The following is a 14,109-nucleotide window of genomic DNA, read 5'->3' as shown; positions in this document are numbered from 1 at the left end:
CCCGTTTTGTATAATACCGAAACTGGCTCAGTTAATTTAAATATTGCAAAGTTAAGATTCCGATGAAATTTTCGGATTCGTTGAGGCACAAGTTCAGGCTTCTTTCACAATTGTGTAAACTCAGAGGACGGAATAGCCAATGTAAAATGTTCTTTTTATATAAAATCATGACACTGATAAAAACAATATAATTAATTATACAGCTTGAAATAATAGAGAAATGCATAATACTTAATATCATTATGTGAGTGGGATACTGCATGGGGGTTATACTAACTTACTAAATCTCTACAATACATTACGAAATTCTTGTACAATTTTCAGGTAAATTATTGCGATTTCAGTTTAACACCTATTCATAATTTGGTTATTTGTCAACTCGATAACTTAGAATAAGTATCTATCTGATAAATTGAATAGAAAAAATACAATAAGTAATACAAAGTATTAAATATAAATAATAAATATAAAACACAACCGAGAGTGAACGCGACGCGGTGAGGGCGGCCATCAGTATTAAATCAATGCATAACAAATGAAAGCTTCATTTCAGCGACCAAATTTTTCAATTTTATCTAAACATAAATTGAACACCTTGTATTCTAGGTCCTATTTTATGCATAGATCGATAAGGTTTCACTCGTTTGAAATACCAGTTGCTGGGATTACGCTCACGTTTTGATAAGATACCTACGTGCCTACAGAGCCTGGTCGTAAATGTCCTGAAGCACTGAACATAAAATTATAATAAAAATCAAAACAATATCAACGATGGCCAGCCCAATGAACAACTAACTGTAAAAAACATTATAAAATAAATCATTAACATTATAAAAAACAGACTCGCCGTTAACGTTCAATAGTGGTTCTCTATAAACTATTTGAGGATACAAAAAAATATGTTATGCGAGTTTATCTTACAGTTTGTATTTTAAACAATCGTTAATGTTATAAGTTTCAAGATGGTAGGCAACGGCTTTATATTGTAGTTGGTCCTTATATAATGGTAATTTATATATACTATACTAAATATAGTTAACGTTTACAGACTCGACAACGTTTCCTTATATGTAGATCCGTAATTTTATTTACCTGCGGAGCATAACGTCAACAATTTATAGAAAGACAACAGCAAACCTTACTTGAAGATCGATGAGAAATATATATTATTCAAATATATAAATATTAAAAGCCAGCTTTAAACTTTTCTTCGAGCCCTAGAAGCACTTAGACCCTGTGAGAAACCTAGCGACGTTCAAACACTCTACAGTCTACACAATACAATACGATCTAACATTACTCCTTACGACTATATTACTTATTTTAATTGAATTTTCAGGTACTTCATCGGCTTTCCTTTTTATATTTAGCTGAGTTCTATTGTTTATATTTACAAAAGCGCTGCTTGTTTATTTTAAGTCCACAACAATACAGGAACTGGGAAAAACTAGCGAGCTATAGGTGCCTTAGGTGTACTATAATATAATTATGTATATATGTATTATGTATGTATGTCTACGGGTGAATGTAACGAGCTGAAGTTCATAAGTTTTTGATGACTGTTCAGCCCGAATTGGCCCACGAGCCAACTCTACACTAACCTATTGCTTTGTGTTTACACGAATAACATAGTAATTATTATTATCATTATAACTATTTGTCTTTTACACATACCGAACTACCTTCGTGGACTTCAAAATAACCCAAGCAGCCACTTCCATATATTATTTATATACAACTTATTTTTATGTAAATTGTACCTAGGTGCATTTCATTTAACATTCCGTTAAAAAATTAAGTAGTTTATTTAAGGAAGGCGAAAGTGTTATTCAAATAATAAGTTGTCGATTAAACTAAAACTTATGTTTACTGAAAACGGTGTGTAAGTTAATAGAATGTGCTTTTGTGATACTGTAATAAGTCTGTGGTAAAAATAAAAATAGTCTAACTGTGATGTAGGTATAAAAAGTAGTTAAAAGAAAATCAGTAAATGGGGAGCAGGGGGCTATGTTATCAACATACAATTTAAACATCTAAAAGAACTTACAACGAAGTAAATGAGGTAGATATAAAATTGTGATATGGAATAATGAACAACGAACTTCAAGGTACAAACAGTGCATTAGTGTGAGCTCTAAAGTTTCATATAAGAGCTGAAAGCAGGATTGACATAATTAGTTAACAACTTTTGCTAAAAACTAATTTGTAAAAACAAGATATTTTTTGGAGAGAAAAGTCCGGCAGCACTAGTGTTTGCCGCACGCACTGCGTCGTCGACCGGCGCGGGTCGTATCGCTCGATATTTCACGCGCACTCGGATTGTGATAGATTTCGCTTCCACCCGAGTACATAACTAAGTGTACTTTAAAAAAAAATAGAGTCAAAATAAATATTATCAATACGGTAAAAACTTTAATAACACTAACGCGGTTTAAATACTACTTTCCGTAAATTTACTGTTCATATTCTTAGTTCGTTGTGATTAATTTATTTTCGAATTATTTTTATCTATCTACTTATGTTTTTTTAAGTATCTAGAAAGAAACAAGAGGAGTGCATTATAATTAGAGGTGTAAAGATATGATTATAAACTATAACAAGGATATAAAACTGTGCGTTGGTTTCGTTAACAAAAACTAACAGGTACATAAGAATAAAAGTAATAATAATTATGATGGACCAGTGGCCTTATTGTCTCACACTACCGCATCTAGTCTCACTTTTTCATCTATTAATCACTTGGATTCTGAGATTGTATTGTAAAACTATTTTATAGACATCAGTGTAATGATGAGACAATAGGGCACCAGTGTAACGGCGGGTGGAATGTTCAGAGTGGGAGCCAATGTTTGGCTCATAATCGAAGGCTATTGCTTAGATATTTACTATGGGTATGAGTTGGGTATTTTTGGAAATTTACGGTTATTGTACAACTGTTGGAAAATATAAGTAAGTTATTCTACCTAGGCACTGGGAAACTATTTTGATACTCAATTCACGGATAAAAAGAATAATAGCAATGAATATTCTTGTCTAACATCGGTAAATAGTTTTATTCCTATGTACAGGGTGTTGTACCTATGTCCTACAGGGTGTTTGGAGTTACATTTTGGTCTAGTGTTTTGTACGATAATGTTGAACTAACGGTGATTATAATATTAACTTTAACTGCATATATTATTTTCAATACATTTTTAAAGGAATCAACAGGGTGTATTAATTTTGGAGGCACTATATTTGAGTTGATTAACATTTTTATACATAATATTTTGTGATTAATGGTTATTTTTTATGTTTAATTTATTTTAGAATTTATAATTTTACAAACAGTGGCCTGTCCTGTTATTGTCTCGCGCTTGACCCTAGAATATGTCGCTAGCAGTGCGTGTAGAAGGAAGCAACCCAAAGGTTAAGTCTAATGATTTTTTCTTTCATTGTTCCTTTAACTATTTATGTTTCTATTTTCTGTAAACTTTGTACTCAATATGCGCAAATAACTTATTATAAAGCGTATTCGAAAAGTAATGTAAGCAGAGCAGTTATTGCGCGGGCGCGGAGCGGGCCCGCGCGGGTTGTCGCCGGCGGCTTCGCCACTCATTTCCTAATTACGTTAAGACCTTAACTTACCTATTAAACCGACACTTATCACGAATAGTTTCAGGTAAAATTATAGACGGATTCGATGTGGCGCTCGGCCCGCTCTCTAGAGCACACTAATAATAAGTTACTCACGCATACCTAGCCTCATATCTTAGTACCCTTCGTATTCGTATATCGTTACTCTCCTAAGCTATACAAGAACGTGCTTTGTACAAAATCTCAATAAGTATGTTACACGGCGTGAGCCGGAGGGGGGGCCGCCTGCCCGAGTGTGGTCCTGGGGGGCGCGGGGGCGCTCAGCCGTTGGGCTGCAGCAGCGGGGGCGGCGGCCGCGCCAGCTGGCAGTTCATGTTGTCGTCGGGCAGCTTGTGCCTGGCGCGGGGGGGCGAGGCGTTGCCGGGGGTGCGGGGGGTGAGGTCCAGCACGGTCTCCGCGGTCACGTCCGCCTCGGAGTAGCGCGACAGGTCGAACGCCGGCTCGTGGCTCTTGGTCTTCTTCGGCTTGCCGTTCGGCGTTTTGGATAGCTGAGGAGATAAGATTACGTTGGAATTTTGATGGTTCTGTTTACTTGATTAATTTATTCTTAAGTCACCGGGATAAAAACTTTCGGCAAAACTGTTACACATTAGTAACCCTAGAATTTAAGTTATAGGGAAGGTACTATGTTTAATTTTAGGATTTTTTAAGGGCAATCATAGCCGTCATCAGGTTATTAAATTTACTCACGGTGGGGTTCTCAGTGATGTGCACGTGTCCGTTGAGCAGGGGCTCGCCGGCCCCGCGCGGCGCGCCGCCGTTGGCCAGCCGCCCGCCCACGTTCTGTACGATAAATATTGCAAATGTTAGTAATGCGCTTTTAGCTGTAAGTAGGTGTGTATGATGGTATATTTTTTTACTACAGGCGCTATAAGTATACGAAGAACTAGCGCCGTCAGTTGAAAACAAATCATAATTTCGGCGCTACTTCAGCGTATGTAGCGCCTTCATGTAGCATGTTGTAGTCCAATATGTAAGAAATCATAGCAGTTTGGTTATTATATGAAGTTCATATTATGAACGTATGCTAAAATGTGGAAAATGAAAAATAAGTTAAGTAATTTGCTTACCGTCATTTCTGAAGCATCTTCATTGCTCTCGTTCGTAGAAGGATTTCTTCTGCGAGGCCTGAAACCAGAATAGCTAATTTAAATGTGGTACGTTGTGGCATAGACTAACATACCAATTAGACTATGGTGGTGGTTACGAACAACACATGCATTTCATCTAGAAAACCTGTTATAATTTTCTAAATATCGGAGAATAAGTAACGAACGAATTTTATGAAAATTGTTCAATATGATGTCGGAATACACTAACATATCTTCCGGAACTGATATTAACGATCATGATGATGATAATGAGTCTATACATACCTGAGCGGCGACCGTGCCCGCTTCCGGCGCGTCCACACGCACAGCGCCGCGCCCGCGCACGCGCACAGCACGCACACGCCCGCCGCCACGCCGATACCTGACGAACAACCATGTTATAGAATTCATATAGAGAGAGATAGATTCAGCATTGGGGAATAAACAGGAGGCTTGATGGAGATTCTGTAGTGCAGCTACAGTGCCAAAGGCTTTGACAAATAGATAATTGATAGAACACAAAGTTGACGATATGAGTATTGTTATGTAGAGCTACTAAGGTAATCTATTCCGGAAAAAAATTGTCTATCCGGCCATTTCCATCCCAGTTACCCAGGATTTCTAGGATTTCTTCACGTAGAATTGGCAGCTTTGGATTTCTGCGCTCCCGTAATAATACAATGTATAGTAAAATACAGAAAAGATGCGAGTGTCATGGTAGCGCTTTACAGTAACTAAGGCCATCCAACTACATTGACCAAACACGCACTGCATGCTAAACGTGTCCGCAAAGGATGGACACCCAACGCTGCAGACGTTCTAATGTGGTTTTCAAAATGTTGTGTAAAAAGGCATCATACCCAGATACAGCTTGCTCCCCTGGTCGGGCGCGCGCGGCACGGTCAGCACGTGGCCCAGCGGCCGCGCGCCCGCCGTCGTCACCATCACGTAGGTGGGGCGGGACGGGTCCAGGCCTTGTAACTGTGGGGGGAAGGAGGTGGTTAGTTGGAGCGAATTATTGAGGAGTCTGGAGACGTAGGTTCGTGGACTTAGTGGAGGTAAAAGGTGTCTGGTGAGCTGGTGCGAATTAATTACAAATCTGGACCCAACCTAGACCACGTTGGGTGCAAAGCCCTGAAGTCTTCTTGACCGATGACAGTTGCTGGTTGGATTAGAAAGGCCAAGCGAAAAATTGGGTTGCTTTTGCTAGCAAGACTTGTGACGCTCTTTAAGAGAACCTATATATCCAGCTCGAATCGACGATGTTATATAGCAGCTGTGAACGATTATGGTGATGATGAATATACCATTTCTTTTACAGGATTGCATTAAGATAATCACTGCATGGGGTTAACTGTAGATTAACTATACAATGTAGATTCTGACGTAAAATAAACATAGCAAGAGCAAAAGGAAAATTTTTAGTTCAAAAAAGTTACTAAAAATCAGTACAAAGTTAGTAAATCTCACCAGCACACTGGGCTCCGTGACCGTGACCTCGCTCCAGTGCTCCATGGGCCGGGTGAGTTCCTGCGAGAATCGAACCCAGTACCGGTCCGTGCGAGCCCCCGACCACCGCACCCGCACGCCCTCGCCGCCGTAGCTGTACTGCATCTCCTTCAGCTCTGGGGGAAGAAGAAGAAGTTTTAATTGTAAAAACATCGGAAAGGTTGCATATTGCGTGTTAAGGCGCTTGCTTTTAAACCTTCAGCTCTGGAGGAGGCAGAAGAAGACCGTGTTCATTGTAAAAAAAACTCGGAAATACTCCAAATTATTTGATACATATTGCGTGTTAAGGTGCTTTCAAAGTTTTAAAGATTGAGGAGAGGTTGAGGGTATCCAACTCCAATATTTCTCGACATTTCTCATATTATATTTCTGTTTCCATTTTGTTGGGAATCCTTCGACAAGTAAAGTATTTTGATATTTAGTATAATCCAACCTGATTACCTGCACTAACTAACAAAAACTTTCCATGGTATGCCATTTAAGTATTTCATAAATCTATCCATCCCTTCCAAAGTTCCAAGTTGCCAAACACACAGACACACAGTTCAAACGTATAACCCTCTCACCGTGTGGTGGGTGGTCGATGGTGAGCACGCGGCTGGTCTCCTCGGGGTCGTGTCCCGTCACCATCACGTACGTCTTGTTGGATTTGTCGTCTATCGCGATCTGTAATAAAACAACACGTGTCGTGAGAAAAAGAGATTGGTGATACAATTGTACAGATTGTTCGGTCAGTGGAATTTCCCTCCCAATGGCAAAGTTTATGTCGTGATAGAACGAAGTGTCATAATATTCTGATCTCAGCCTTCCACACGAATCCACTATCAGGTACCATTATAGTCGTTGGTTCAGCAGCCTACAGAGCGTTGCACTCACGTCACTTCAAATCCTTCCTGATGTCTCCCCTTGGGGTCTTGGGTAACGTAAGCTAAAGCCAATCACTGCTGCACTTACTACAGCTCTATAATTATGCATCAAACTTGGCAATGGTATAGCATATCGACCTAGTAACAACTGACTGTGAAAACAGCTCTATCACTATGTATTAAATCCACCCACGGTATTCCTCATCGACCTAGTCAAAGCTGACCATGACATCATCCCTACACCCTGACAATGCTATTGACTGTGACATTCCCCCTTGTCCCCTGGCAGTGTGACTCACCGTGACATTAGTGCCGTGCACGTCGGCGGAGCTCCACACGTGCAGCGGCAGGCGCAGCTGCCCCGCGTGCCGCACCGTGTGCCAGCCGCCCTGGCTCCACCACACCTGGTGGAAGAGGAAGAGAGGTTACAGGAGGGGCCTTTTATATCTATTTTATATCTAAAGAATATTTATTTGTTGTTTTTACCTGCACGGCAGAGCTGTTCACGAAGCGATACCACACTTCCAAGTGACGAGGACTTTCTGCGAATGATAGGAAGGTTGTTTAGATGATGTGGTAATAGTTGGACCAGACTTTAGTATGCTTACAGGGCAGTACGTTATAATGAGGTAGAAAGTAAATCCTGATCTGTATCGTATTAATATAATAAAGGAAAAAAATTGTGAAGTACTTTTGTTACTCGTTCACGTAAAAACTACTCAGCGAAATTCCACAAAATTTTATATGCAGAAAGCTAACAACCTGGATTAACAAATAGGCTACTTTCTATCCCGAAAATCTAACGCTAACCGAAATAAAAAATGGCACAGAAAATCTCACAGGCAACACCAAATTGATCATAACTTTCACTTCATAAGTTGCCAGCAGCTTCAACACTTACCAGTGGGAGGCGTGGTGACAACAAGCGGCTGCGAGAAGGCTCCCCCCGCGCGCCCCGCCGCCCGCGCCTGCACCCGCACCTCGTACACTGAGTCCGGTTCCAGGTCATCCAGGGATAGGGAGGTTTCTGACCTGGGTGGGGGAAGAATGTGGTTAAAAAAGGGTATGGGTAGATAGTTTGAGGAGGATTAGTTTATTGTAGAAGGAGTTTATAGTGCGATAGAACTGATCAATGGTCTTCATTGGGAGTACAATTGGAGATTGGAGGCATACTATCTTTTATAGGTACAAGTTTTGAGTTAAAAGCGATATCAAAATCGAGGAGATCGGTTGAAGTCGCTTCACACGAATGCATTGCTACGGCGCGGCGTAGCAAAAGCTACGGTTTTCGTAGCGCGTAACTTAAGTTATTTCAACAAAGCTCTTGCTTACATAGTAAACTTAGGACCTTTGATATTTTAGACAAGAATGTCAGCATATGAGTATAACACAATATGATCCCATCGAATGGTAGCAACAAACCATCTGGTTTGAGACTTAACTCTAATACCGACTTTATTAAAAGCTTGCAAAACTTTTAAAGGAATATAATAAATCACACTTTACTCACGTCTCCTGACACTGGTCGTGATGGCTGGCCTCCTTGGTGACGCACAGTATGTACACGTAGTCGCCGGCGAGTCGCGCCCAACTCACGTGGAACCCGCCCGGCGTCACCGAGCTCACCTCCACGTCCGTGGGCACGGCTTGCAGGTCGCTGTGGACGGGAATGGAACATAATTATTGAGTTCAGATTGAAAACTATAATAAAGTATAGTTAGGCACATCTAAGTAGAAAAAAAGGCGGTAGGAATTTCACTAACTAAAAAATGAGGCACTACAATGGCGGTGACATGAGTGTGTGTGGGTGCGTAGGTGCAATATGTAATTGGTTAATTGCGGCGAACTGACTTGCTTTGAAAAGTGTGAATGTGTGTGTGTGTGTGTGTGTGTGTCGGGCTCGGCGTCGTAACAATGAAATCGACTTACTATGGGTGCCTTTATTTTAAGTTAGCGAGATTCCTTCAGCCTTTTTTTCTATTACGATGGTTAGGCATTAAAATATTAGAGTTCGAGCCCAAAACGAGCGGCGGAGGGGGCGCTGCAGGGGGACCCTAGTGTCAGTACTCACCCCGGCGGGTCCACCGCACCAGCAGCGGGGGGACACTAGTGTCAATACTCAGTACCCACCTGCGCGGGGGGGGCGGCGCGCGCGGTGGAGCTCCAGCGCACGAGGCTCAGGTCCTGCGGCGGCGCGAGGGGGGGGGGCAGCGGGGGGGGGACACTAGTGTCAGTACTCAGTACAGACCTGCGCGGGTGGGCGGCGCGCGCGGTGGAGCTCCTGCGCACGAGGCTCAGGTCCTGCGGCGGCGCGGGGGGGGGGGGCAGCGGGGGGGGACACTAGTGTCAGTACTCAGTACTCACCGCAGCGGGGGGACACTAGTGTCAGTACTCAGTAGCTCAGTACAGACCTGCGCGCACCTGCGCGGGGGGGCGGCGCGCGCGGTGGAGCTCCAACGCACGAGGCTCAGGTCCTGCGGCGGCGCGGGGGGGGGGGGGGCAGCGTGGGGGGGACACTAGTGTCAGTACTCAGTACTCACCGCAGCGGGGGGACACTAGTGTCAGTACTCAGTACTCACCGCAGCGGGGGGACACTAGTGTCAGTACTCAGTACTCACCGCAGCGGGGGGACACTAGTGTCAGTACTCAGTACTCACCGCAGTGGATCCAGGGCACCAGCAGTGGGGCGGGGGGACACTAGTGTCAGTACTCAGTACTCACCGCAGCGGGGGGACACTAGTGTCAGTACTCAGTACTCACCGCAGCGGGGGGACACTAGTGTCAGTACTCAGTAGCTCAGTACAGACCTGCGCGGGGGGGCGGCGCGCGCGGTGGAGCTCCAGCGCACGAGGCTCAGGTCCTGCGGCGGCCAGGAGTCGCGCCGCGAGCCCAGCACGCGCACCTGCAGCGGGGCGGAGGCGGGTGCTGCGGGGGGGAAACCAGTTTCAGTTTTAGTACGGAAACACCAATAAAAGAAGAGCCCGTAGTGTGAGCTTGTTGAAGTTTGTTGTGTATAACGAAACATTTATATTTCTATTGTAGTCGCACGCCCGTCAGGTGGCGCCACTGAATACTAATCTATCCTCTCTGTAGTTGTAATTTGTAACGTAATGTTTGTGCAAAATTATTTTTGAATAAATACTAATTTACTAAAGGAATCGGGCAGTTCTTCTTTTTAACCTACATAATGGATAAAAAATTATCCCGAATTTGAAAAAAATTACTTTAGCTTTTTGGTGAACTCTAATAATTTTTATGATAGCTACATTTCTATTCTATCGAAAAAGGTGGTTGGCCGCGAAGTTTAAGTATTTTTTCAAGATTTTCAGAACATAATACGTGGATAAGGCAAAGAAAATTACACCTTCGTCACAGAATCTTTTATTTTTTTTTATCGAAATAGTCTTCGTCGATTAAAATGAAACTTTTTTGATACGTTAATAAACAAAATACCATTTTAGAAAACATATGAAGGAATGGATTTTTAGTAATAACAAAATATTTATTAAGTAGTTATTGCCACTCTGTCACAATTTCAGCTAAAATGAAGCTTGTTTTTGCTATAAATATTTTTTCGCTACTAATTACAGTCAAAAATTAACAGCATAGACGTTAACATCAATGACTAAATTTAATATGATTTTTCCAAAGTTGCACTATTTATAACAGAACATATAAACGACCAAAAATAAGTTGACTACCAGGAGACACCAATCGTTACAGAGTGGTAAACGATGTGACATAGTTGTTATTCTATTAAATATGCGGCAGCGTTATGGAATAAAACAGTTTTATTTAAAAATAATAATTTAGTAACTTACTTATAAATCATTATGGTTTCAAGTTAGTCAAAAAAATTACTGGATATATCTTTATTGTTAGTATAACTAATGAAATCACACTTGAGAACCTCTGGAGAGTGAAATATCCGTATTTCAGGAACTTAAAGGACAAATTTGTTCCAACTACATAAAATAGTGTTTATCTGCACAAATAATATTTTCGGCAACCTAAAATTTAAGTAACTTAATGGAAAATTACAAAATTTGTTAAAGTTTTAACCAGCCATATTTCGAAAATACAGCAGTGTCTCTTAGAACTTGAAAAAAATACTCTTTCCTTTTTTAATTGCCTTAGAAGCTGGAAGGACTTTAATGTTATCATCAAACATCCGATAAATCATTCTCCACCTTATTAAACAGTCTACCACATTCATCGTCTGTTCTTGAGTACAATAGCACGAAATTACCTTTTTCACAAACGAAACTTTTTATTAATGCAGCGCAAGTGTATTGGACGTTCCTTTCGCTTCTTACTTTAACCAAAACGTGTAGTTTCTCTTCCATTTTTCTTTGATGAATTTCCTCAGGTTGGAGTGTTTCGTAAGAATGTGACAGATTTGTCGTGTGACAGAGGGGTAAAATGTGTTGCTAAGTCGATTAGCATTTAAACAGTAACATAAAGTGTAATATTCACATGTTGATTGCAAAGTAATTGTTATTACCAATGAGTAAATAACAAAATAATAATTTAATTGTATTTTATTTTAACAATTACCTACGTGACGAAGCTGTCGCCGAATAAACACACGCACCTCCTGTCACACTTTGCGGGTGGCCGATACGCGGTGTCTGGATCTCAAAGGGGAAATCTTACCAAGGGGGAAAAGGAGACCTAAACTCTGATCGATGGCAATAAGGACGAGTGGCTCAAACAAATATTTTAAATGGCAACCTACGTGACAGAATGTAACTACTAAAACATTAGGTAGTAAGAGACAAATTTTCAACATTTTTTTTAAATATTTCTGAAATCATTTAAAAATATATATTTTGTTTTACTAAATAGGTAATATCTTCTGGAGTTTAAATAAATTTTTATATTTTATGTCGTTATATATATTTTTTGTAACATTATCGAATATGCGCAGGATGAAGTGGCGGGAGACAGCCAAGATTCGTATGAAATACACCTCTGTCACGCGGATTTACCACTCTGTAACGTAATTTTAAATACAAAAATATAAATTTATATTTTTGTAAACGTGCACAGCCGTTGTGTTTTTAGTACAATGCACGCTGAAATATAAATAAATAAATAAATATTTGAAAAACTCATGATTTTTTCTTCACAACTGATGGAGACTAAGTTATGTAGGTTAAAAAGAAGAACTGCCCAATCCTGTTTATTTAAAGCCCTGTTTCATCAGAGCTTGGCAGGTGTGTTGGAGATATCTGTATTTAGGTTTAACAGTTTAGTAGAAACCATATGAGACATAGGGCACACGGATGGATGGTGTGCTAAATGAATTAGTTACTATACGCCCTGCATCACCCCATCGTTTGATGACCGTCCATCACAAAAAATTATGTAAAAAAGCCCAGCTTTTAAGTATAAAAAAATACATTCGATAAACATTTCACTACCTAATTTATATAGATAGTATAATTAAAGCTGGCTTACAACATTCATGGCCATCGTCACTCACCAGTCAACGTATAATTCACCACCTCCCCCCCCAGCTCCTCGGTCTCCACCTCCCCCCCCTCGGCCCGGGTCTGCAGCCGCCAGCGCCGCACCCCCGGCGTGGCCGCACTGAACTCTGCCCACGAGACCAGGACTGACGTGGCGTTGAGGCGGACCAGGGATATGGGCACTGGAAGAAGACGGTGATAGTTAGTTGTGCTGCAGTTAAGGGTACAAAAAGTTGATAAAGCGCTCATTTCGAGACTCGTCGTCAAGATCTCTTGACCATCACGTGAGAAGAACATGGACCAGGAATTTTGGCACTGGAAGTAGAGGGCGTTTGTGCTGCTGAAGAGACAGCAAAATTTCGAGAGAGATACGAGCTCATTTTGTCACGCTCTCTCTCAAGGAACACCTTCATCATAATATTGTGTGTTGAGGATGGTTGAGGATGACAACACTTGTCAGAGATCACTTGTCAATTCAATCCTGAAATTCTTATTTATGACCAAATTCTTAATGAAATAAGATATTATATAATAATATTCAATATTCTCTTACCTCCCTGCCCCTGACACACGACAGTATCACTCATATCGCTAGCAATATTCTTTCCGCTGCCTCCAGGGGTGAGATACGCGCGCACTTGCACGTTATACGGCGTGAGTGGTGACCCCACCGTGATGGTCACCTCCGTGTTGTTGGGCTGATACGGCGTGGAGGAGCCCACGCTTTCTGTGGAGAGAGGGGTGGTTAGAATAATTGTAGATTTACTGGTGGATTTTTGTACCAGGTGAGTTTTAAATGGCACTGGAAGATCGCGAGACTCTTATGTAATGAAATATATAAGAAAAATCCTAGCAAATCGTCACTCAATATAGACTGCAAGAAATCGTTTCACCTGCGTATATATATCCACTATGCACGTTTATGAGTCTTATCACACAACTAAGTATGTATGTAGGTTTTCTCATTATTGTTCAGTAAACTCGAGTTTTTCTGGACGGATATAGAAATAGAATCATTTATTTGTCAAACATAGGTATTACAGTTGGGTGGGCTTATATTAAGTACGCTATGTTCTGTCCAAGAAAAACAGGAAAAAAGAAGAAGAAAACTGTAAGAAATCTCCTTAGCATCACCTAGAAGCTCTCCAACACTCACCATACTGACTAATATAATGCAGCGTATACGCCACCAGCGTGCTCGGCTCGTCGTGTCGCCAGCTGACCTGCAGCGAGCGAGCGCCGGCCGGGCGGCAGCGCAGCCCGCGCGGCGCCCGCCCCACCGACCCCGTGACCGTGAGGGCGGCCCACGCAGAGGTTAGGGAGGTGGGGGTGGACGCGAAGCATTGGTATACTCCTGCGGATGAGAGGGAGTTTAGGGTTTAGACATGTCAGTTAAATTAAGATGTGGATTGAATGTGAAATTGATGGGAATGTCCATAAGGGCGCTGAAATTGCAAAATTTATGGGGAATTTTCGATCATGAGCAAATATTGATCTATTAGGTTTGATTGGTTGTGTTGGCTTATGAAAATG

At 41.4% G+C, this 14,109-nt stretch overlaps 1 protein-coding gene across 1 annotated transcript in view; it reads right to left on the bottom strand.

Annotated features, from left to right (window-relative positions):
* Window positions 1-697: 697 nt before the first annotated feature.
* LOC105381051 (immunoglobulin superfamily DCC subclass member 4) overlaps window positions 698-14,109 on the bottom strand; it is a 60,446-nt gene continuing 47,034 nt past the window's right edge. Inside the window, exons 10-24 of the mRNA XM_048621875.1 lie at window positions 13,733-13,930; window positions 13,130-13,303; window positions 12,591-12,758; window positions 9,910-10,027; window positions 8,613-8,759; window positions 8,004-8,134; window positions 7,589-7,644; window positions 7,402-7,506; window positions 6,803-6,902; window positions 6,198-6,352; window positions 5,588-5,708; window positions 5,013-5,109; window positions 4,707-4,764; window positions 4,327-4,419; window positions 698-4,124 (exon numbers count right to left, since the gene is read on the bottom strand). Coding sequence (XP_048477832.1) covers window positions 3,897-4,124; window positions 4,327-4,419; window positions 4,707-4,764; window positions 5,013-5,109; window positions 5,588-5,708; window positions 6,198-6,352; window positions 6,803-6,902; window positions 7,402-7,506; window positions 7,589-7,644; window positions 8,004-8,134; window positions 8,613-8,759; window positions 9,910-10,027; window positions 12,591-12,758; window positions 13,130-13,303; window positions 13,733-13,930 — 1,949 coding nt within the window. The 3' untranslated portion in view covers window positions 698-3,896. The remainder of the gene's footprint in view (window positions 4,125-4,326; window positions 4,420-4,706; window positions 4,765-5,012; window positions 5,110-5,587; window positions 5,709-6,197; window positions 6,353-6,802; window positions 6,903-7,401; window positions 7,507-7,588; window positions 7,645-8,003; window positions 8,135-8,612; window positions 8,760-9,909; window positions 10,028-12,590; window positions 12,759-13,129; window positions 13,304-13,732; window positions 13,931-14,109) is intronic.

The sequence above is a fragment of the Plutella xylostella genome, chromosome 6 (genome assembly GCF_932276165.1).
Source record: "Plutella xylostella chromosome 6, ilPluXylo3.1, whole genome shotgun sequence".
NCBI classification, from domain to species: Eukaryota; Metazoa; Arthropoda; class Insecta; order Lepidoptera; family Plutellidae; genus Plutella; species Plutella xylostella.
This window is presented reverse-complemented; position numbering and strand designations above follow the sequence as displayed.